Source organism: Monodon monoceros, unplaced genomic scaffold (genome assembly GCF_005190385.1).
Source record: "Monodon monoceros isolate NGI ecotype Baffin Bay Population unplaced genomic scaffold, NGI_Narwhal_1 Super_Scaffold_18, whole genome shotgun sequence".
Taxonomy (NCBI): domain Eukaryota; kingdom Metazoa; phylum Chordata; class Mammalia; order Artiodactyla; family Monodontidae; genus Monodon; species Monodon monoceros.
In genome coordinates this window covers 69,807,531-69,830,899 of record NW_021703774.1, presented here as the reverse complement: position 1 = coordinate 69,830,899, position 23,369 = coordinate 69,807,531, and the positions used below count along the sequence as shown (strand labels likewise).

General features: G+C 49.4%; 1 protein-coding gene across 2 annotated transcripts; it reads left to right on the top strand.

The window, feature by feature from the left end:
• The first annotated feature begins 12,979 nt into the window (after positions 1 to 12,979).
• On the top strand, positions 12,980 to 23,291 carry FDPS (farnesyl diphosphate synthase). Of its 2 annotated transcripts, none has more exons than XM_029229336.1 (10): positions 12,980 to 13,086; positions 14,229 to 14,391; positions 16,245 to 16,385; positions 20,545 to 20,625; positions 20,773 to 20,895; positions 21,262 to 21,350; positions 21,445 to 21,517; positions 22,221 to 22,298; positions 22,399 to 22,533; positions 23,035 to 23,291. In XM_029229336.1, the coding sequence occupies exons 2-10, from the start codon at positions 14,251 to 14,253 to the stop codon at positions 23,233 to 23,235; spliced, it is 1,062 nt and encodes a 353-aa protein (XP_029085169.1). In that variant the 5' UTR covers positions 12,980 to 13,086; positions 14,229 to 14,250; the 3' UTR covers positions 23,236 to 23,291. The 2 variants fall into 2 exon arrangements, with proteins under 2 accessions (XP_029085169.1, XP_029085168.1); XM_029229335.1 differs by lacking the exon at positions 12,980 to 13,086 and adding an exon at positions 13,093 to 14,153.
• Positions 23,292 to 23,369: the final 78 nt, after the last annotated feature.

The following is a 23,369-nucleotide window of genomic DNA, read 5'->3' as shown; positions in this document are numbered from 1 at the left end:
CTATGGAATTTATAGTTTGGTGGGGAGACAGACTATAAACAAGTGTCAAACAAATAAATATATAACTACATGCTTTGTAACTTCTATGAAGGAATGAATCAGGTTGCTGGGACAAAGAAGCCAATGAGGAGAAGGTGGGGGGGATGTATTGTTTTAAAACTATTTATTTATTTGCCTGCGCAGGGTCTTAGTTGGCGCACGCAGGATCTTTGTTGCAGGGTGAGGGACCTTTGTTGCGGCATGCGGGATCTAGTTCCCTGACCAGGGATCAAACCCGGGCCCCCTGCATTGGGAGTGCAGAGTCTTAACCACTGGACCACCGGCGAAGTCCCGACAGGGGGATGTATTCTATTTTATTTATTTATTTTTGGCTGCATTGGGTCTTCGTTGCTGTGTGTGGGCTTTCTCTAGTTGCAGTGAGCGGGGGCTACTCTTCATTGCGGCACGTGGGCTTCTCACTGCGGTGGCTTCTCTTTGTTGCAGAGCACAGGCTCTAGGCGCGTGGGCTTCAGTAGCTGTGGCTCGTGGGTCCTAGAGTGCAGTCTCAGTAGTTGTGGGCCACGGGCTTAGTTGCTCCGCGGCATGTGGGATCTTCCTGGACCAGGGCTCGAACCCGTGTACCCTGCATTGGCAGGTGGATTCTTAACCACTGCGCCACCAGGGAAGTCCCGGGGGATGTATTTTAGATGAGGTGGTTGGGGAAGGCCTCTTTGAAGTGATAGTATTTAAGCTGAGATTTGAAGGAGGAGAAGGAACCAGTGGGGACAATTTGGAGCAAAGAGTTTTCTGAGGGGTTAGAAATAATATATGCCAAGGCTCCAAGGAAGGAAAAAGCCTGGTGCTAAAAAGAGGGCAAGCTGCAGTGAGGCCATGAGCCTGGGGTAGAGGGGTGTGGTCCCTGGTGAAACTGGGGACCGAAGCAGGGCCTTGGAGGGCAGTGGGCTCACCCAGGGAAGTGACACCCAAGTGATGCTTTAGAACCCTTTAGCTGGGTGGGGGAGACCAGACAGTAGGTGTAGCGAGACCAGTGAGGGCTTTTAGTAGTAATCTAGGTGGGAGGACTAGCATAGTGGCAGTAGAAATGGAGAGAGGGAGACAGATTTGAGATGTATTTTGGAGAAAAGCAGACAGGATGGAATGATGGAGAGACGTGGAGAGAGGGAGAGGGAGGCTTTCATCCCTAAAGGATGGCACTGCGGTGTCTGGCTTGAGCAGTTGCGTAGATAGTCGTGCCACTCGCTAAGACTAGGGAGGAAAGAGGCTGGCAGGGGAACACATTCAAAGTTTCTGTTTTAGACAGGTTTAAGTTTGACATGTCAGCTCATCATTAAAATCAACACACAGACAGTTGGATTTGTTCACTGAGCACTAAGCATACGCTGGAACAGCATTCAAGGCCTCATACATACCCTCTCCTTTTATCATCATGACGATCTAGAAGGAAGGTTGGACTAATAGCCTGTTTCTTTTTTTTTTTTAATTAAAAAATTTTTTTTGGCCACGCTGCGCAGCTTGTGGAATCTTAGTCCCCCGGCCAGGGATTGAACCCCGGGCCCTCGGCAGTGAGAGCGCAGAGTCCTGACCACTGGACTGCCAGGGAAGTCCCCTAATAGCCTGTTTTACAGATGAGGGAACAGAAGCTAGCAGGGTGCATTGAGCATCTTCTGTTGCCACTCCAGATCCTTTCTCCACCCTTTCCACTCTGCTCTGTGGCCAGGAGGCTGAAGGCCTTGCCCCATGGCTTCTGTAGGGCTTGGCTGTGGAGAGTGGCACTAATAGGAGATGAGATGGAGGAGAGTAAGGCTGGGCGTTTACCTGCCCCTCCCCTCTGTGAGGTTGCTGTAGGGCCTGCCGGGGGGCCCTCTCTCTCCGGATTCTAGGAAACATGCTCCCTCCAGCTCCTGGGCCCCTGAGGGTGGTAACTAAGCCACTGCTACTAGCTCTGGGGTAATGCACTATCCCTTGTGTGGTTTACCAACACCCTGCCCATACCTTTGCACATAATCCTCTTATGAAACACTTCTCAAATTATCTAATTTGAGAAAGACTTTGGTCTGATACACTTGTCTGGAGCTAAAGATCTTGGCAGTGGTGGAGCTGGGATTCAGGCCCAGACAGTGTGGTTCTAGAGTCTGAGTTGTAACCACTGAGCTTCATTCCTTCCCTCTCAGGACTGTTTCAGTGGAAGAAAAGGGGAGAAGCTTCAAACCCTGGTTGGAAAAGAAAGAAAATAGATAGTAGGAAGTAGGAAGGACTTCCCAAGGGGGAAGGAGCTTGGGGTCCTAGGCTCTATGTATAGAAGACAGAACAAATAAAGATGGACAAAAGTTGTTACCAGAGTGAACATAATAGACTTCAGGGGCTGGAGACTCAGGCTTTGTGCTTGGGGGTTGGAGAGGGACATTTAAGGTTGGCCTGACAATTTAGAACTGACTCCAGGACCAGTTGAAAGAACAAAATTCCGAGAGATCCAAGTCCCAAGCAGCCAATAGGAGGCGGGGCTGGTGCCCCAAAGCAGCCCCTGGCCTCTCCAGCCCAGGGACAGTGGCTTCAACCTAAAATCAGGCCGCAGAGGAAAAACAGTCTGGCTGACCCTGGGCCCACAAGTAACCACGTGAGAGATGGCCTGCACTCTGTCACAGGGTCAGGCAGCCCTGAGCAGGAGGTCTGTGGGTGAGAAATCTGGGAGAAGGACTCTAGGCCCCCAGGATCCAAACAGAATGGGCATACTCAGCTCTGTCAGATTCGACCCCTCCCCATCCCCGCAAACACATGCACCCTGACACCTTCAGACACAAGCATGTGACATCAGACACACACACAAGCATGGATGGTGCCCCTACCATGTGCTGTGTCCCATGCGGACTCAGGCTCCCTGCCCAGACTGGGGAGGGACAGGAATGCTAGCAGCAAGGTTTAATAAAGTGTGTCAGGCGGGGTGATGGGGTTGTACACAGAACACAGAGAGCACCAGGAGAGACTGAGCCATGCTGGTGAGGGAGGTCAGGGTGGCTTCACGGAGGTGATACCAGAGCTGTACAGGGTCAAGGACAGAGACTGACCAATGCCGGGACACATGCACACGCGCGTATGTGCACACATGTGCACACAAACACCCGCATTCCACCGATGCACACCCCACCCAACCCTAACACACGGAGTCTACACTCACACCATCAAAACACACTCATACAACAGACTCACACAGTTAGACACAGACACACAGGAACCTCACACACTTTTCCTTACAGAGACACACACTCACACAATCCACTTAGGCACACTTGAGCTCTCACACACGCACACAAAATCCAGGCTTTGTCCCCAGCCTAAGGTGGCTTTATTCTGCAAACCAGAGAACACCCGCCCTCCTCATCCGGGAAAAGGCTGCCGGCAGGCCTGCGAGGGGCGCCCGAGAGCCGCCAGCTGGTACAAGGGCGAGGGCGGGGACGCTGGGCCGAGGAGGCCCCGGGCTCGCGCCCCCGCCCCAAACCGTGAGCCAGGGTGAGGCGGAGAGACGCTCTGAGCGTCGGTTTCGTCATCTGCAAACCGAGATAATAAACCTTCCGGAGCGCTCAGCGCGATAATGTACGTGGTACGTGGACGTGTTGTGAGCACGGCCCGAACAGAGAGCTCGGAATTATTGCTCCTGTTCTCCTGAAAATATGGTGACTCCTCTCCCACTGCAGTCATCAGAGTATCGGGGGTGGGGCCCTGCCTTTGTATTTCCAAAAGTGCCATAGAATTTGTCCAAAATGTACTTACATTTATTTGAATAGATATTTGCACAATCTACAAAATTCAGAGGTACAAGGTATAGGTCAAAAGTTTCTTCCTTCCCAACTTCATTCCCCTGCCCAGCCACTCAGTTCCCCCCTGCACGTTACCAGATTTATGAATTTTCTATGTATTCTCCAAGAAATAGATAATGCAGGTACAAACAATATATAATTGTTCCCTTTTTTATTCACGTGGCAGCATGGTACCATCCATACTATTCTGAACTTTTCTTTTTTTCCCGCTTAAAGGAGATCTTGAACGCCTTGCATCTGAAGAGAGGCCTCAATTTTGCTCACAACTTTTGTAATAAGCTCCCTGAAGTCCATCCATGGAACCCCTCATTTGCATGGGAGGATACTAGCCAGAGAAGAGCTGGAGGCAGAGGCCAGTCTAGGCCCATATCTCCTTTCTCTTTTGAAAAAAACTGTGGTAAAATATACATTAGATAAAATTTACCATTTTAGCCATTTTTAGGTGTACAATTCAGTGGCCTTAAGTACATTCACAATGATGGGTAACCACTACTGTTTATTCCCAAAACTTTTTCATCCACTCAAACAAACACTATACCAATTAAGCAGTAACTCCCCATTCTTCCCTCTCCCCAGTTCCTGGCAACGTCTGTTCTACTTTCTGTCTCTATGAATTTGACCACTCTAGGTACCTCATGTAAGTGGAATCATACAGTATTTTTTCTTCTGTGCCTGACTTATTTTACTCAGCACAGTGCCTTCAAGGTTCATCCATGTGGTTTCACGTGTCAGAATTTCCTTCGTTTTCAAGGCTGAATGATATTCCATCATCTGTATATGCCACACAGTGTTTATCCATTCCTCTGTTGACGGACACTTGGGTTGTTGCTGCCTTTTGACTCTTGTGAGTAATGCTGCTATGAATATGGGTGTATGGGCCCAGGTCTTTGCCTCCTCCTGGAGCTTTTTGTGAAGGCCTGTCCTATTTGGCCCAGCTCCCATGTTGCATGTGGGGCAGGGCAGAGGTCTCCACTCTGGGGAAAGGAGGGGTGAGTGGAAGAGCCATACACTGAGGTTTGGGGAGGAGGAGGTAGAGGGTGAGAACAGAACACACTGCTTAACACCCACTAATGTGCCCCATCACACTCGGAGTAAAAGCCAAAGTCGTTACAAGACCCTGCTACCTCTCAGTCCTCCTCCTCTTGTCCCTTTAATCCGGTCATACTGACCTCCTTGCTGTTTCTCAAACGAGGAAGGTCAACTCCTGCCTCAGAGAGGGCCGCTGCATTTGCAGGTCCCCCTCTATCTGTAGAGAACGCCCTTCCCCTAAGTAAGGAAGCAATACCTTGCCTATTACTTCCTTCTGATTTCTTTTCATGTATCACCTTACTGGTGAGGCCTTCTCTGATCACTCCGTTTAACATTGCAATCATCCCTTCCCTGCTTGGCTCTCCCTCCCGGCTAGACTTTTATACATTTCACTTGTAAAAAGTGTTCCCACCTCATCTAGAGAATCAGTTTCAGGAGGACAGGGATTTTGTCTGTTTTGTCCACTGCTACACTTCTAGTGCCAGGTAGGTGCTCAATAACTGTGAGTGATGAATGAGGGGGCCCAGCTCTCAGTGAGACTCAATAGGGCCCAGCCCGCCCCAGCCTCTCTCCTGGGCTGCAGACCCTCATATCCAACAGGCCCCCTCTCACCACTGTGGTGGGACCACATCCCACCAGTCAGCCCCCCTGCACCCCGCACCTTCTACTACAGCCAAGTCAACTTCTTTTCTATTCCTTACCCACACCCCCATCCTGCACCGCTTCCTCAACTCTCTCTCTGCATCTTAGTGAAACTGGGAGTCTCTCACCAACCACATCTAACATCAGCCAACAAAACCTGTCAATTCCAAACATTTTCCAAATGCACCCTCTCTCCATCCTCACTGCCAGGGATGGCGGGCTGCCTCCACTCATCTATTGCCCAGACTTTTCCTGCCTGGGGTCTCCATCGCTGGTAGGTCCCCACCAGTGCAGCCAGAGTTGTCTGTCTAAAAATCAGTCTGATCAGCCTTCTCTGTTCAGGGACATTACTGACTCATCAGGGCATGTAAAAACCCTTTACTGTCTGGACCCAGATCACTTCTAGCCACATCGCCTCCCTTTCTCCACGCCTCAGCCCACTCCAGAATCCTTACACTCTCTCTCTCTCAGTGTCTTGCCTTTGCACACACAGTTCCCTACACCTTGCCTATTTTCTCTGCTAAACAAAATTCCTATTCAACCACCTAGATTTCACCTCCTCTCTGTCATCACTAGATGGACTTTCTTGTCTCCTTCTTCCATTCAGCTAAATTTCAAACGCACATCAAGAGCTCCTAAAACCATTAGGTTTGGCGCCACTAAAAGTGGGGTCACCAGGCCTGTGTGTCTCCTGAGAGAATGCAACAGGAGTGAGTACATGCCTCAGAAGAATTCTGATTCTAATGAAGCCTCCAACCTAACTACTAGTTTACAGGGAAGTAGAGGAAAGAGTTAAAACAAAGACTTGAGGATGCAATCAGCCAAATCCAGAATATAGGCAATTCTTCCAACAAATGACCCAGTTTCATCAACAATTAAATAGTGTGAAATAGGGGGGAAGGAAGAAGTGTTTATTGAAAAATGACGTAAGACACATACCAACCAAATGCAATGTGTAGACCTGATTTGAATTCTGATTTGAACAAACCAATTGCAAAAGATGTTTTTGAGACAATCCAGGAAATCTGAACATGGAACATGGACTGAACAGGAAATCTGAACATTGGGCCTTAGGTAACATTAAAGAATTACCATTAATTTTGTTTGTTGTGTTAAAAAATTCCTTATGTATTAGAGATACATCTTGAAGTGTTTATGTGTATAATAATATTGATTTGGGGGGTTTGATTTAAAATATTCCAGCAAAGAAAAGTGTAATGGTTGGTAGAGGAGAAGAAAAGGGAAGTAGTTGAATAAAATCAGATGGACAAAATGTTGGCAATTGTGAAATATGGGTGACAATTGCATGGAGGCTTATTAGAATATTTCTCTACTTTTTGGTGTATGTTATAAAAAACATCAAAATTAATTCCATACAAATTTATTGTTGGGGCAGACCCTGTGCTATGCTCTGAGACACAACGACAAAGATGTGTCCCTGTCCTGGAGAAGTTCCAAGCAGTGGAGAAGACAGACAAGAATTCAGGTGCTGACTGTATTTAGTGATCAGAGTTATGGTTGGGGTAAGCTCTGGGGCCACAAAAAGACAGAGAGGGATACCTAACCCATTGAGGGAAAGTCTCCTAGAGGACTCAGGTTGACTTTTGTAACAAGAGACCACAAACTAGGGGACTTCCCTGGTGGTGCAGTGGTTAAGACTCTGTGCTCCCAATGCAGGGGGCCCAGGTTCAATCCTTGTTCAGGGGACTGGATCCCACATGCATGCGGCAACTGAGTTTGAATGCCACAACTAAAGGAGCCCATGTGCCTCAACTAAGGAGCTGCCGAGCTGCAACTAAGACCCGGTGAAACTAAGTAAATAAATAAACAAAAACAAAACAAAGCAGAGACCACAAACTACAATAGCTAAACTGGACACTGCCCTAACGGTCTGGGATGCAGCTGAAAGCTGGAGCATTTGCTCTCAACCACGTGAGGAAGAGGACCTGCCACAAACCTGTGAGATACATATTATCTCCATTTGAAGGAGGAGAAAAATGACATTCACAGAGGTTAGGTAATTAATTCCAAATCATACAACCAACAAGGACTGAAAGCAGGGTTTGAACCCAGGGCTGGTTGACTGCAAAGCTGTGTTCTTTCTGTTGGTACTTGAGGCTTCCTGGTGACTGGGGGAGGGGTGGCTCTGACACCTTCTCTCTTCCCAGGGTCCTAGCGTGTTTAGGAGACCTTGGTCTTTGCCCTGCTAAGTGTTTCCCAGTGGGGGTTAGGCTGGGACTAGGAGACCCCAGGGGCTTTTGTCCTAGCCACCTAGCCAGACTGAGATCACACTGTCCCTGACTTCCCCTGAGTTCTGTTAGGAAGGTCACTTCTGGGAAGTCCCAGACTGGAACGGGGAAATGAGAGGCTTTAGTTCTGGGAGACATAGCCTCCCCCTCTATCAATCTTCTCTCCTTCAACCCCAGGTCTCATCCCCCATTTCCTGAACTTGGGGTTTGCAATGAGAGTGGATCAATAATTCCTTGGACTGGGACTTCCCTGGTGGCGCAGTGATTAAGAATCCGCCTGCCAATGCAGGGAACACGGGTTCGAGCCCTGGTCCGGGAAGATCCCACATGCCGTGGAGCAACTAACGCCGTGTGCCATAACTACTGAGCCTGCGCTCTAAAGCCCGCGAGCTACAGCTACTGAGCCCACGTGCCACAACTACTGAAGCCTGCACGCCTAGAGCTCGTGCTCTGCAACGAGAAGCCACCGCGATGAGAAGCCTGCGCACCACAACGAACAGTAGCCCCTGATCACCGCAACTAGAGAAAGCCCACGTGCAGCAACGAAGACCCAATGCAGCCAAAAAAAAAAAAAAAAAATTCCTTGGATTTGAACGGACTTGAATACTTACAAAGACCTTTTCCTTAGTTTCCACTCTTGCTTCTCAACTCTGCTCTGTGAGTTAATCAGATAGGGGGCACACATTTATCCTGTGATCCATTAAAAACACACAGGTCACCTAAATCACGCTGGTATGCTCAATTTGCAATTTGGAGCCCACTCAGAGAGGTCACATGGCTTGTTGAAGTTCATCCAGCTGGTCATGGTGGAGTCAAGACTTGCACCCAGGCAGCACTTGGGCAGTACCAGGGAGTTTCCTGTTAGCTGGGCAACAACGAGGAAGGCTGGAGCCTGAATTGGCTTCCCTTCCTGGCCTGTGTCAATTGCTCTTCTCTCTGGGGGTGAGCTAGCTGGCAGCTGATACCTGACTCCCATCAGACCACAGAAGCAAACCAGGTGGGTATTAAATGGGCCTTTCTCCAGGAGCTCTCACTCCTCCTTTGGCCCATTGCCTAGCAGGCCGTGCCCCTTCTCGAAATGTCTTTGCCCCAGCCTCCATAGGGCCCAGTGAGCCTCCTCCTTCTTCCTGGAAGCATCCCTTCCTTTCTGGATTGCTCTGGGCTTTCTGGTGCTCCTCTGCCTGTCTCTTATCTGTATCCTTTGTTAATTGTCCTCCCTCCCCACCCCACAAGGCATGAGCTGAGCAGGAGAGAGGTGACCCAGAGCCTTGACGGGTAGGTGGTGAGGGAAGGAAGACATGGCTCTGGGAAGGATCCACAGGTGCCTCGGAGGGGTCTCTGTAGAGGTGTGCAGACTTAAAGGCAGACGAAACAGATTCTGGGTGTGGCTCTGCCACTCTTGAGCTGGAAAGCTTTGACCAAGTTCCTCACACCAAAGGGGAAATCTTACAGGTGAGAGTTCAATGAGATAAAATATATGTGAAAGTGCAGATTTCAAATGCCAGTGACTTACTAGCTATGCCATAAATAGGGTGTTTGTAGAAAGAATAAAAAAAAGGAAGAATGCTTTGCATGTCTCAAATAACCAGGCTGCCCACTGGGGGCTGTCTCACCCTGAGTCTCTACTTTCTGGGTTTTTTTTTTTTAGGTTTTTTTTGTTTTTGTTTTTTTGGCCACGCTCTGAGGCATGTGGGATCTTAGTCCCCAATCAGAGATTGAACCTGCGCCCCCTGCAGTGGAAGTGGGGAGTCTTAACCACTGGACTGCCGGGTAAGTCCCTGTTTTATTTTGTTTTGTTTTGGGTCTCCACTTTAAAAAAAAAAAAATTATTTATTATTTATTTTTGGCTGTGTTGGGTCTTTATTGCCGTGCGCAGGCTTTCTTTAGTTGCATCAAGCGGGGACTACTCTTCGTTGTGGTGCATGGGCTTCTCACTGCGGTGGCTTCTCTTGTTGCAGAGCACAGGCTCAGTAGTTGTGGCGCACGGGCTTAGTTGCTCTGCGGCATGTGGGATCTTCCCGGAGCAGGGGTCCAAGCCGTGTCCCCTGCACTGGCAGGCAGATTCTTTTTGTTTGTTTGTTTGTTTGTTTTGCCGTACGCGGACCTCTCACTGTTGTGGCCTCTCCCGTTGCGGAGCACAGGCTCCGGACGCGCAGGCTCAGGGGCCATGGCTCACGGGCCCAGCCGCTCTGCGGCATGTGGGATCCTCCCAGACCAGGGCACGAACCCGCGTCCCCTGCATCGGCAGGTGGACTCTCAACTACTGCGCCACCAGGGAAGTCCACATTCTTTTTTTTTTTTCTTTTTTAAACCCCAAACTTGTTTATTTATTTATTTTTGGCAGTGTTTGGTCTTCGTTTCTGTGCGAGAGCTTTCTCTAGTTGCGGCAAGCGGGGGCCACTCTTCATCGCGGTGCGCGGGCCTCTCACTATCGCGGCCTCTCTTGCTGCAGAGCACAGGCTCCAGACGCGCAGGCTCAGTAGTTGTGACTCACGGGCCCAGTTGCTCCACGGCATGTGGGATCTTCCCACACCAGGGCTCGAACCCGTGTCCCCTGCATTAGCAGGCAGATTCTCAACCACTGTGCCACCAGGGAAGTCCCAGTCCACATTCTTTTGAAAATATTCTTTTCCATTATGGTTCATCATAGGATACTGAATTTAGTTCTCTGTGCTATATTTAAGACCTTGTTGTTTATGCATTCTATATATAATAGTTTACATCTGCTAACCCCCACTCTTCTTCCCAACCCCCTCCCCCTTGGCATTGGTCTCCACTTTCTATCCATCCTCTCCCGGGGGTGGGGGGTGGGGGCGGGTCCCTTCTAGGAGCTCCACCTGCTACAAAGTACAGCTCTGGGGAATTTTCCCTTAATGGCCTTATTTCACGGTGGAGTTGCAACAATCCTATGGGTGTGCCTGGCCAGCTGCGTGGGGCTGAGAGGGGAAGGGTGGGATGATTTGGGGGTGGGGGGCATCATGGTATAGGATGGGGAAACTGGAGTGAGACTTTCATTTTTTTCAGGCTTGTGTCTTTCCTTGAGGAGTTTCCTAGCACCCAAGGTTCTATTGACCTGATCTCTAATTTCCTTTGAGGTTCCTATTTTTGCCTTATGAACTCCTGTCCAAAGGTGGAGGCGGACCATCCTAGCAACCCAGCCTTGCCAAATATTAACAATGTCACACCCTCCTCACCCGGGTTGTAATTTACTATGTAATGATGTTTTCCTGGACCTCTCTCTAGTTCTACTCTAGGTAGGTGTAATAATTTTTTTATTGTCGTAAAATATACTTAACATAAAAATGACCATTTTAGGGCTTCCCTGGTGGCGCAGTGGTTGAGAGTCCGCCTACCGATGCAGGGAACATGGGTTCGTGCCCCGGTCCGGGAAGATCCCACATGCCGTGGAGCGGCTGGGCCCGTGAGCCATGGCCGCTGAGCCTGCGCGTCCGGAGCCTGTGCTTCGCAACGGGAGAGACCACAACAGTGAGAGGCCCGCGTACCGCAAAAAAAAAAAAAAGACAATTTAAACCATTTTTTTAGTGTACAGCTAAGTGGCGTTAAGTGTATTCACACTGTTGTGTAACCATCACCACTACCCATTTCTAGAACTTTTAAAATCTTCTCAGAATGAAACACTATACCCGTTAAACAATAATTTCCTATCCTTCCCTCTCCCCAGTTCCTGACAACTACTATTCTACTCTCTGTCTCTGCTCTAGGTACCTCATGTAAGTGGAATCATAGAGTATTTTTTCATTTGTATCTGGTGTATTTCACTTAACACAGTGCCTTTAAGATTCATCCATGTGGTATCATGTGTCAGAATTTCCTTCCTTTTTAAGGCTGAATAATATTTCATTTTATGTATATACCACATGTTGTTTATCCATTCATCTGTTGATGGACACTTGGGTTGTTTCCACCTTTTGGCTGTTGTGAATAATGCTGCAATGAACATTGCTGTACACGTTTGTTTGCCTCTCTGTTTTCTCTTGGGTATGTATCTAGGAGGGGAATTGCTGGGTCATATAATAATTCTATGTTTAACATTTTGAGGAACCGTCGAATTGCTTTCCCCAGCGACTGCACCATTTTACATTCTCACTAGCAATGTATGGGGATTCCAACTTCTCTGTATCCTCACCAGTGTTTGTTATTTTCAGGTTTTTTTGTTTTTACTATAGCCATATTACTAAGTGTAAAGTGGTATCTCATTATGGTTTTGATTTGCATTTCCCTAATGACTAATGGTATTGAGAATCTTTTCATGTGCTTATTGGCCATTTGTGTATTTTTTTTTGGAGAAGTGTCTACTCAAGTCCTTTGTCCGTTTTCTAATTGGGTTGTTTGTATTTTTGTTGTGGAGTTCTTTATATATGCTGGATATTAAACTCTTATCAGATGTATGATTTGCAAATATTTTCTCCCATTCTGTAGGTTTTTTTTCACTCCTATGATAGTGTTCTTTGATATACAAAAGATCTTAATTTTGATGAAGTCCAGTTTATCTATTTGTTGTTGTTGCTTATGCTTTTGGTGTCACATCTAAGAATCTATTGCCAAATCCAAGGTATGAAGGCTTACCCTTAGGTTTTCTTCTAAGCCTTTCATAGTTTTAGCTTTTATATTTACCCATGATGGGTGGGTAAGCAGTGTTTTTTGTGTGTGTGTGTGTGTGTGTGTGTGTGTGTGTGTAAGCGTAAAGTTTCTAGTTTCTGCTGAGTCTTATCTTTCTTGAGCACTTAAAGCACTTTATATACTTTATATCACAGTGTTATCCTCATGTAACACGTGAGGGGAGATAGTCTCAAGGAAGTCAACGTTGAGGCTCAGATAAGTTAACTGATTTGCCTAAGTTAGACAACCTGTAAGTGACCAAGCTGGTCCAGCTGGGTTTTTAGTAATGTGCCACTCAACTGCACAGGAAGATAATGAAAATTTAAGTGCGTAGTAAAGGTGACAGCTCGGAGCTAGGGTGCAGGGAATTCCCAAACTGTTTCGCTTTCACCTCGGCTGCATCCATCCTCACCCCACCCTCCGCCCACTCCAGCTCCTCCTAACTTCCGGCCCTGAGCGCAGCCCTTCCATTGGCTGTTGTTTACAGGGCCTCATGCTCATACGAGGGGAAGCAGCCAATCAGTGTGGCCCGTCTCCGCCCAGCCAGCCAGCACTAGATCGCGTGGTCCTTGTCCCTCCTATGGCATGTCGGGAACTGTAGTCTAATGAAGCATTTCTACCTAGAGTGAAAGGAGATCGAGAACTACTGGTCCCAGGGAGCTGAGCGCCGAGCGGTCCGGCTTTTAGGAGTACCCAGCCAACAATCTGGAGCAGCAACTGGCGTCCAGGAACAGGTGAGAGAGGTCGAGGGCTGGCAGGGGTTAGAAGCTCGGCCTTACCTCTGTAGCGATACTTTAAGGCACAGGAGGTCCAGTCTGTTGTGTTAGAGTTCCCCCGTTTTGGGGGTTGGTGGACCGACTGACACTGTGGATGTGCAGAAACTCCTGAACTCTGCCATGTGCTTTCCTGAAACCCCACAGGATAACTGCACCCCGCTTTGCTCTTCTGCTGCGAACGCTCCCCACCCACGCAGTGTTGCTCCGAGGCTGTCTGCGCAGTCCCAGTTCTGTGAGGCTCAGGACGCCCAGTCCCAGAGCCCCAGGCTACATGTCCATAGCACCCAGGGGTTCCTCTTTCACTTCTCTTCTTGAGGCATCTCAGAGCCTGCGCTCCCCTCTCCCCGCCTACCAGGGGAGACCTGTGTTCTAGATTTGGCGCTGACACTCCCCAGGTATCTTCCTATCTCCTAGAGCCTCAGTTTGACCTCCATAAAATAGGGTGATTTAAGGGTCCTCCCAGCCCCCAGTCCCGAGGTCCTTTACTCTGGACTCTTTTATCATGTGCTCCAGAACTTGGGGGAAAAAGTCAAGAGTGTAGCAATTCCAGAGGCTCCCTGGAAGAGGCGTTGACGGTTTCTCAACCGGATAAAGTTAGGTGGCATTAAGTTCTAGCCGTCTTATTTTAAGTGTGATCAGTTGAGCCTTGGTCACCCAGCCATACGTTTTGTTCCCTGCGTTTCTTTCTGTAAATGCCCTCAAGCTCAGCCCAGAAGAGAGTGGGGCATTCTGGGTATGGAGGTGAAAGTTTGGAGGGTGACCCGGGGAGCTGACAACGTGCATCTGCCTTTGGTGCTTGCTCCTGCAGGGAGTGCTTGATGCCCCCTCCCTATGCCACCCCCCATGCTGCCCCTGTCCCGCTGGCTGAGATCTGTGGGGTTCTTCTTGCTGCCAGCCCCCTGCTGGGTACCCCGGGAGAGGTGGCTGGGTTCCCTACGGCAGCCCTCCCTGGTGCATGGGTGCCCAGTCCTGGGGGCCTGGCACAGTGCCCGCTGCTGGTGCCAAGCATGGACAGAGGAGCCTCGGTGAGTTTGGTGGGGGAGGGGCCTTGGGGAGGGGAGCAGATGGTTAGCTTTCTGACTTGTCCTCCCTCTTGTCAGAGCATTTTACTCCTCCCTCAGAATGAATGGAGACCAGAAATTGGATGTTTATGCCCAAGAAAGGCAGGATTTCATCCAGCACTTCTCCCAGATTGTCAAGGTGCTGACTGAGGAGGACATTGGACACCCAGAGACAGGAGATGCTATTGCCCGACTCAAGGAGGTGAGGGGTTTACGACTTGAGAGAGTGAACCTTTGCGCTCTCTGTGCATGTGTGGGATCCAGCTCTGGCTTTTGACAGGTATGGGAGCAGCCTTTTATCTGAGTGACTCTGGGTCCACTCTGGAGGGGCTGGGGCCTGGGCAGGTATATTTAGTCAGCCGATCAATCCTGCCTTGTGGTTCTGCTGAGCCAGCCAGACTGCTTTGTATGGGGGTGGAGGGCCTTGAACCTGGTAAGTCTTTAGTTTTGTTGAGAAAGGGAATTAGGTGTCCAGAAATCATTAAGGTGCTACCTTGTCAGGGACCTGGGAGGAAGCAGTCTGAAGTGGACCTGAGTGAAGCTAGTGTATCATCAGAAACCCCTGCTCTAGAACAGGAGCTATTGCTGGGATACTTAAGGTGCCTAATTCTTTTTTTCTTTTGGAGTATCTAGTAATTCTTTTTGTAAATGCTGTCTCATTTGTCTGAGGGGAACTAAGGAAAAGGATGTCTGTCTACACTGGGATGGAGATTAAAAGGGAAATCTTCCCAGTGAATTAGATCTGGTTGACAGCAGGGCAGCAGAAGGCACAATGAGAAGCCCCAGCAGGAGGGGAATGCCATTGGAGGAGTGGGGGCTGGGTTCCCCAACCTCGGTCCCCTCCAAGTTGTCCTCTGGCCAACTCTGTGGGTAGGGGGCTTGCCTTTAATAAAGTGAAAGAGGCTTTTCATTTGCAGATAGGTTGAACTGTGGGTTGGAGGAGGTGGCTGAGAAAGGAGGAATGGGCTGTGAAGGGGAAGTTAGGAGAATTGGGGACGGGGTGAAGGAGAGACGTGAGCACGCCAACCATTCCCATAGTGAAGCCACTAGGTGGTGTTTCTGGGGGCTCTGAGGAGCTCCAGTTCTTTATGTCTCAGCGCAGAAAGAATTCAGCAAGAGGCAAAGTGATAGAAAAGAAGTGATTTATTAGAATAGAATGCTTGTGAGGCTTACAAGCCAGTGGGTGAGAGGGTGCCACACCCCAAGAACTTTGTGGGCTACAGTTTTATAATCAAAGGAAAAGTGGGGAGGAGGACAAAACCACCTTCTTCCTCATTCTTGAGTAGATGTCATGCTTTCATCATCACCTCCTCCTCCGGGTTGGGCAGGGGAGTTTTCTTGTCCCTACATGTTTAAGCCAGGACTGTCGTGGCACTATGGAACGATTATTTCAGGTCTTAGTACAATGAGGGTCTTTTACACTGAAATGTCGCCTTTCCATAAATTGTTTTTTGTGTGTGCAGAGAGCATGTTCTAGGGGTCATTAACTTACTGAACTCACTGGGCAGGATGTGGGTCTCATGCCACCATTATTTTATTGTTTTGGGGCATATCTTATGCTCTGTTGCATGGTTTTGTTGCTGAGCAGGCCTGCTTGGTTTTGTGGTTAAGCGAACCTGCTTTCTTCAGTGATCATTAACTTACAGGGGTCTCCCATACTTTTTTTCTTTACTTACAGTCCCCTAGTGGGATTAACTATTTAATTACCTACGTTGTCCTTTTACTCTGTCCCTATCAGTAGCACATACAGAGTTTTCGCCCAGTTCAAGCCCTGTCCTGGGTTTGGGAGCAGATTTTAATCTCCCGTATGGAGCCTTTAAGTGTACTGAAGAAGGCAATGCAGAGAGTGCCTGGGGACTGGAGAACTTCTAGCTGTGCTCCAGGATTTGGGAAGAAGCCAAGAGAATAGCAATTCCAGAGGCTGCCTGAAGGAGGGGTCAGGGTTGAGGAGGATAAAGTTAGGTCTCGTGGTTGGAAGTGGGAAAGGGCAAGGAGAACTCTCAGAATAGCTGCTCTGTAGACCCTGATGCCTTGTCGCTCTGCCCTTGCCCCCAGGTCCTGGAGTACAATGCCATCGGAGGCAAGTACCATCGGGGCTTGACAGTGCTGGTAGCGTTCCGGGAGCTGGTGGAGCCCAGGAAGCAGGATGCTGAAAGTCTCCGGCGGGCCCTGACCGTGGGCTGGTGTGTGGAACTGGTAAGAGGGAGGGGGAGGGGCAGGAGAAGACGAGGTTTACTAGAGTGGGGGTACCCTGGGTAGGATGGGGTGGGGCAAGGAGGGATGGGCCTGAAACTTGGTTTCTTGGTTGTTTGTGTTTCTGTGCCTCTAGTGTGCTGCAGCCAAACTTAGTGAATTACTCCAAGGGTTAACAAATGTGGGGAAACTCTTTTGCCAGTGGGTACACATTTCACCTGTAGACCTGCTGTGGGCCAGGGCCTTGGAACTGGCCATAAAGTTGTCAACTCTTTTCTCTGAGCAGAGGACAGCCGCAGAAGTAAGATAGTTCTTCTAGAACGTTATTCTGTGGCAAAGATTGAAAACTGGAAGCCCATTGGTAGTTTTCGAAAATATTTTAAAATTAAGTTCCCTAAATCTAACAAAGAAGAGATTTCACATAAAACACCAGATTTCTAGCATTACTTGGAAAATTGCTAGATCTGGGTCCAGAGTCCCATGTAGCAACAGTTGGCTGAAGTTGAATTGAGGCCACTTTCCCAAGACAGGACATGTGTGGGTCTGTCTTTATCTTGCTCCAATCCCCACATCTTCCTGTCTCCAAGCTCACTTGGCCCTTGAAGGTGTATGGTTTGCTGGCCTGGCCTAAAGTCTTCATTAGCGACAGGGGGACCAGGTTCTGGGGGCGGTGGTGCCAGGCCCTGAGGAGGGGGCCAGTGAGCCCAGGAGGGAAGACGCTCAGGGCTTGGCGAATGACGGGTGATTCTGGCCTGCGGAGAGGAGCAGCTGGCCCGAGGGAGGACGTGACGGGCTGAGTCGGCCACACCGCATTCTCTGTATGAGCAGGTCAAGTGGAGCTGTCTGTCCTGCAGGTGTTGGAAATTCCAATCTGGAGCCTGTAAGAGAGATGGGGCTGGAGAATAGGGATTTGCCTCCAAGGAGGTAGAAGGACGATGGCCTCACTGTGGACGGGGCCCCTGGTGAAGGGCCCCTGGTGCCCTTCTAGGGATCTGGAGGGGCCGAGGAGCCCATAAACACAGAGGGGGGGCAAGGAGGGAAGGGCAGGAGGAGAGGGGCAGAGCTGTGGGGTGGAGGGAGGCGAGAGTGCGAGGGGCCAACAGCTCACCTGGTAGAATCGGTTGCTGTTAACCTCAGCTGCACTGGGTGCATCTGGGGGTGTTTTTTTCTTTTGGCCGTGCCATGCGGCTTGCGTGATCTTAGTTCCCTGACCACGGATTGACCCCTGGGCCCTGGTAGTGAAAGCCCCAAGTCCTAACCACTGGATGACCAGGGAACTCCCATGTTTTCTTTTTTTAAAAAATTAATTAATGAATTAATTTTTGGCCGCGTTGGGTCTTCCTTGCTGTGCGCGGGCTTTCTCTAGTTGCAGCGAGCGGGGGCTGCTCTTCATTGTGGTGCGGGGGCTTCTCATTGCGGTGGCTTCTCGTTGCAGAGCACGGGCTCTAGGCGCATGGGCTTCAGTAGTTGTGGCACGTGGGCTCATGGGCTCACGTAGTTGTGGCTCACAGGCTCTAGAGCACAGGCTCAGTAGTTGTGGCGCACGGGCTTAGTTCCTCCGCGGCATGTGGGATCTTCCTGGACCAGGGCTCGAACCTGCGTGCCCTGCATTGGCAGGCGGATTCTTAACCACTGCGCCACCAGGGAAGTCCCCCCCCCGCCCCCGCCCCGTGTTTTCTTAAATGCAGCTATACTTCTGTCACTTCCCCAAGATTCCATTTGAGCTGTCCACCATTGTTTTGGATGATTTTTGTTATAATTTCTGCTTCTATCTTCCTTTCACTTCTACCTCATCTCCTTCAATCTCTTATTTTTCTATTTCAGCATTTACTTCCTAAAAATGAGGACATTTGCCTATGTAACCACAATACTGTTATCACATCTTTGTCTGGGCTGCTACAACAAAATACCACAGGCTGGGTAACTTATAAACAACAGAAGTTTATATCTCACAGCTCGGAAGGCTGGGAGGTCCAAGATCAAGGCACCAGCACGGTCGGCTGAGGGCTTTCTTCCTGGTTCATAGCCAGCATCTCCTTGCTATGTCCTCAGGTGGAAGGGGCAAGGGAGCTCTGTAGGGTCCCTTTCATAACGGCACTAATCCCTTTCACGAGGCTTCCATTCTCATAACCTAAGCACCTCCCAAAGGGTCCACCTTCTAATACCATCACCTTTGAAGGTTAGGATTTCAACATACGAATTTTGGTGGGGGACACATCCAGATCATAGCAACATCCAAGATATTTAACATTGGTACTAAAATATTATCTAATGTATATTCCATATTTAAATACTTGTAAATCCCCCCCAATTGTCCACTATAGGTTTTTTTTTTCTTTTCTTTTTTTTTAACATCCAGGATCCAAGCAGGAGTAATGTATCGCATTTGGTAGTTTTTCTCCAGTCTTTAGAATACTTCCTCTATCACAGTTGACTTTTTAAAGTCCAGGCCAATTATTTGGTAGAGTATCTCACAATCCAGTCTGATTAATATCATGAGGAAATAATCAGGGTAAACATTTTGGTAAGGATGCTACATAGGTAATGTGGTATATTTCCCGTTACTTCCCACTATAGTACATACCTGGGAAGATGACTAAAAAAACTCAACCCAGTTCTGTGGTACCATCCCTATAGATTTAAAGTTCTCCTAACAAATAGAAAGTGCAGTTGGGGGGCAGAGGAGATTGAGGGAGGCCACAGAATGAACGCCCTTTGGAGACAATCTTGGTTGAGTGGTGCTGGTTGAAACCAGATGGCCCTTGTAATCACTCAGGGGAGGCAGTGGACCTGTGGCTTCAGGGGAACAATGCCACTCCAAATAAACACATCGTAAATAAAACGTGTGCCCCCAGTGTGGAAAACCCAGGTCCCACCCCAGGGCGAAGTCAGAGGTCAAGGTGCAGAGGGACTTCGCCTGGAACAAGAGCAGCGATCGCCATAACCCTTTCTCTGCCCACACGTGAGCTGGTGGGTGGTGTTGGGCACTTCCTCTGAGCGATGCAGATCCACTAGAGCACATACAGGGATCAGGGTGGGGTGAAGATTTCAAAACTATATCTTCGGGGAATTCCTGGTGGTCCAGTGGTTAGGACTCGGCGCTTTCACTGCTGAGGGCCCAGGTTCAGTCCCTGGTCAGGGAACTAAGATCCCGCAAGCCGCGTGGTGCAGCCAAAAAAACCCAGAAAAAACAAAAACCATGTCTTCAAAAGCTGTTTGAAGGAGCCGGAATGTGTAGCCTGACTGCAAGAAGTATCCTGGGGGACGTTACAGTGCTTCATTCTCTCATTTATTTCTTAGACAAACATTTATGACACACCCACTCTGGGACCATGCTGTGCTGGGCTCTGGGAGTGCCAGGGGGACAAACACATTGCCCTGCCTCCAAGGAGTTCACAGTCCTGTGGGGAACCAGCACGTTTGGGTACCTTCAAGTAGGCTGGCACTCAGAAGAGGAAGCCCTTTGATGATGTTTAAGACCCATGGGTGAAAGTTACCGGAAGTCAGATTTGAGTTCCATCCTATTAGACCTGCGCTCCCTAACGAGCTCCCTGAGGTGGGGTTTTGTTCTTGGTCACTGGAGTAGGTAAGCAGAGTGCCCGGGGAGGACACAGGAACAGGCTTTTTTGTTCCACAAGTCATGTAAAGTCAAATTGCATGAAGAAATCTTACTTGAAGCATTCACTGAAGTTTTTCGCAAGAGAGTCCAGTATATGAAGATGTTTCATCATCTCCCTGATACCAGGGATTGTCTAGGGCTGCTTGTCTGGAGATGTCAGAGATCTGTTGTGTCTCTTACTTTGAAAACAAGGGAGTTTTTGTCCCTTTTTATAGTTGGGAAGCCTGAGCCAGAGAAGTCATGTAACTTTCCAAAGTCCCACAGCACAGACGAAAAGTCCTTGGTGGACTTCCCTGGTGGTTCAGTGGTTAAGACTCCACGCTCCCAGTGCAGGGGCACGGGTGCAGTCCCTGGTTGGCGAACTAAGATACCACATGCCACATAGTGTGGCCAAAAAAAAAAAAAAAAAAAAAAAGTCCTCGGCCTCCTCATCCTGACCTTCCTTACCAGCTCAGTGATTCTCAAAAGCAGCAGCTCTGTTGCTGGTAGAAGGAACAGTAATAAGGAGCCCTGGGGCTCTTATTCCACTTTTCGTTCTCCTAGCTCCAAGCCTTCTTCGTGGTGTCAGACGACATCATGGATTCATCCCTCACCCGACGGGGCCAGATCTGCTGGTATCAGAAGGTAAAGTGGGCGGGAAGGTAGCGGTGGGCATGGGAACAGGCCACGGGGAGATGGTCACGTGGAGCCTGTGGAGGTGTTCAGAGTTACAGGTTCTTGGTATGAGTCTAGGCCAAAGACTGATTGCTTGTTTTTCTGTGTCTTTGACAGCCAGGCATAGGTTTGGATGCAATCAATGATGCTTTCCTTCTGGAAGCATGTGTCTACCGCCTGCTGAAGTTCTACTGCCGGGAGCAGCCCTATTATATGAACCTGATTGAGCTCTTCCTGCAGGTGTGCTGCAGACCAGGGCTCAGTGCCCAGAGGCTGCCCACAGTAGCCTTGGCCTCTGTAGGACATTCTCGTCTAGCTTGTTTCGGGACACAGGAGATACCTCGGTTTGCCTGGATGGGGAAGTAATTGAGGAAGGGAATTGGGGAGGGTGGTGGTGGCGAGAGGGGCTTCTGTGTCTCTGTGACTGAGGAGTGGTAAGGGACTGTGCGTGTGACTGGATGGGCCTTGAGTCTTGGGCCCCTCTCTCCCTCCTGCTGTCTTTCTGACTGCCCAGGTGTCAACTGGTATGGGATGTAGGGCCCAAGATTTCAGGGTTCTCCAGCCCTGGAGAAAGCCCAGGTCATGGGCCATTTTCCTCTTCCTTAGAGTTCTTATCAGACTGAGATCGGACAGACCCTGGACCTCATCACGGCCCCCCAGGGCAATGTAGATCTTGGCAGATTCACTGAAAAGAGGTGAGGGACGATGGGAACCATATCTGGACAGTGAGGGAGGGCTGGGGCCAGGGGCATTATCCTTCTGAGGAGTTTATCTTCTCCCCGTACTCAGGTACAAATCTATTGTCAAGTACAAGACAGCTTTCTACTCCTTTTACCTTCCTGTAGCTGCTGCTATGTATATGGTGAGTGAGCCTCCCGACCCTTGCTGCCTTGCCCATGTGGGCTTTTGGATAGGAGGCCACAGGGCAGACAACTGTGGACAGTCTGGTGCCCCCATTGAATGGCTGTGTGATCCTGAGCAAGTTACTTAATCTCTCTGAGTCTGTTTCCTCAGCTGTAAGATGAGGATAAAAATCCCCACCCATGGAACTATTGTGAAAATTAACTGAGTGGTTAATATGAATGTGGATGGCCCATCAAGGGGGAACAATAAATCCTCCATCTGAGTACGGATAGGAGTGGGGAGGATATAATTCAGGCTGAGAGGGAGGAGACTGGATTCGGAGATGGTCAGTGGGATTAACTGTCTATGCTGACCTTCTCCAAGTTTCCTTTTCATCCTGAAAGAATTTGGAAATGGCAAAAAGATTAGGAAGAAGGATCAGAGTGACTCAGGGACTGAGCCTTGTGAGAGAAGAGATAGTCTGAGGGCCTCCAGAATGGACTCACCTCTGCTATGACTCACAGGAAGACCTAGCTAAAATAAGTGGGATAGGGGCTGGACCATCAGTCAGGACTTCCTAGATCAGGGAAGCCAGGGATGTCTGAAAGGAGAGGACAGAAGATTTGGGGGCTGCACTGGGGCAAGACCTAGTGGAATGTATCGGCCACAGGAAGATGAAGGCACCTCTGGTGTATGGCTTGTTAATCCCCTTTTCACTGTAGGCAGGCATTGATGGGGAGAAGGAGCATGCCAATGCCAAGAAGATCCTGCTGGAGATGGGAGAGTTCTTTCAGATTCAGGTAGGAAGGCATGAGGCACTGGCAGAGAAAAGGCTCCAACTCCTCTTTCCCTGCCTTGGAGCCTCTTCATTCCTCCTTTTCTGCACCTGCCCCCACCCAGGATGATTACCTTGATCTCTTCGGGGATCCCAGTGTGATGGGCAAGATCGGCACTGACATCCAGGACAATAAGTGCAGCTGGCTGGTGGTTCAGTGTCTGCAACGGGCCTCTCCGGAACAGCGCCAGATCCTGCAGGTGCCTGAGAGAGGGCTGTGGATCCCTGAGCTGCTGAAAAAGGGGATAGAGCAGTGGTTCTTCAGTGAGGGTGATTTTGACCCCCCAGAGGACGTTTGGCAGTGTCAGGAGACATTTTTTTGTTGTCATAACTTGGTGTGTGTGCATGTGCCACAGGTATCTCTAGTGGGTAGAGGCCAGAGATGCTGCCCAACATCTTACAATGCACACAGTAACCTTCCACACAAAGTATTATCCAGCCCAAAATTTCAAATGTGCCAAGGGTTGAGAAACCCTGGACTAGAGGAAACTGAGGCCTGAGCCACTATCTGAGCATTTGGGATGGGGAGGGGGAGGGGGAGGTTCAAGATCTTAGATACTAAGAGACACTTGAAACTGGAGGCAGGGATGGAGTGAATGGCATTGGAGATGTTCTGGAATATCTGGATGGGGGAAGGAGAGGGGACCTGGAGGTGCTGGGGGGAGATTAATAAGCCCATTTTCCTGCCTCCAATCCTTCAGGAGAACTATGGGCAGAAGGAGGCCGAGAAGGTGGCCCGGGTAAAGGCGCTATACGAGGAGATGAATCTTCGGGCTGTGTTCACGCAGTACGAGGAACACAGCTACAGCCGCATTATGGGTCTCATTGAGCAGTATGCTGCGCCCCTGCCCCCAGCCATCTTCCTGGGGCTAGCAAACAAGATCTACAAGCGGAAAAAGTGACTTAGAGACTGTGAAGGTGGAGGGGGAGGCTCTCAATAAATTGTTGTCTAACCTGTGGTTCTTCTGTTCCTGCTTGGGCCAGCCAGGGGCGCAGCTCTGTCTAGAATGGGCAGGGTGGGGGGCAGTTGCATGGA

What these genes read in the sequence shown, in the direction of transcription:
- FDPS (XM_029229335.1), top strand. Translation starts at nt 13,960, where the DNA reads ATGCCACCCCCCATGCTGCCCCTGTCCCGCTGGCTGAGATCTGTGGGG. An exon ending in GGCAGATTCACTGAAAAGAG is followed by an intron (nt 21,351 to 21,444) that starts GTGAGGGACGAT and finishes CCCCGTACTCAG; the next exon opens with GTACAAATCTATTGTCAAGT. An exon ending in TAGCTGCTGCTATGTATATG is followed by an intron (nt 21,518 to 22,220) that starts GTGAGTGAGCCT and finishes TTTTCACTGTAG; the next exon opens with GCAGGCATTGATGGGGAGAA.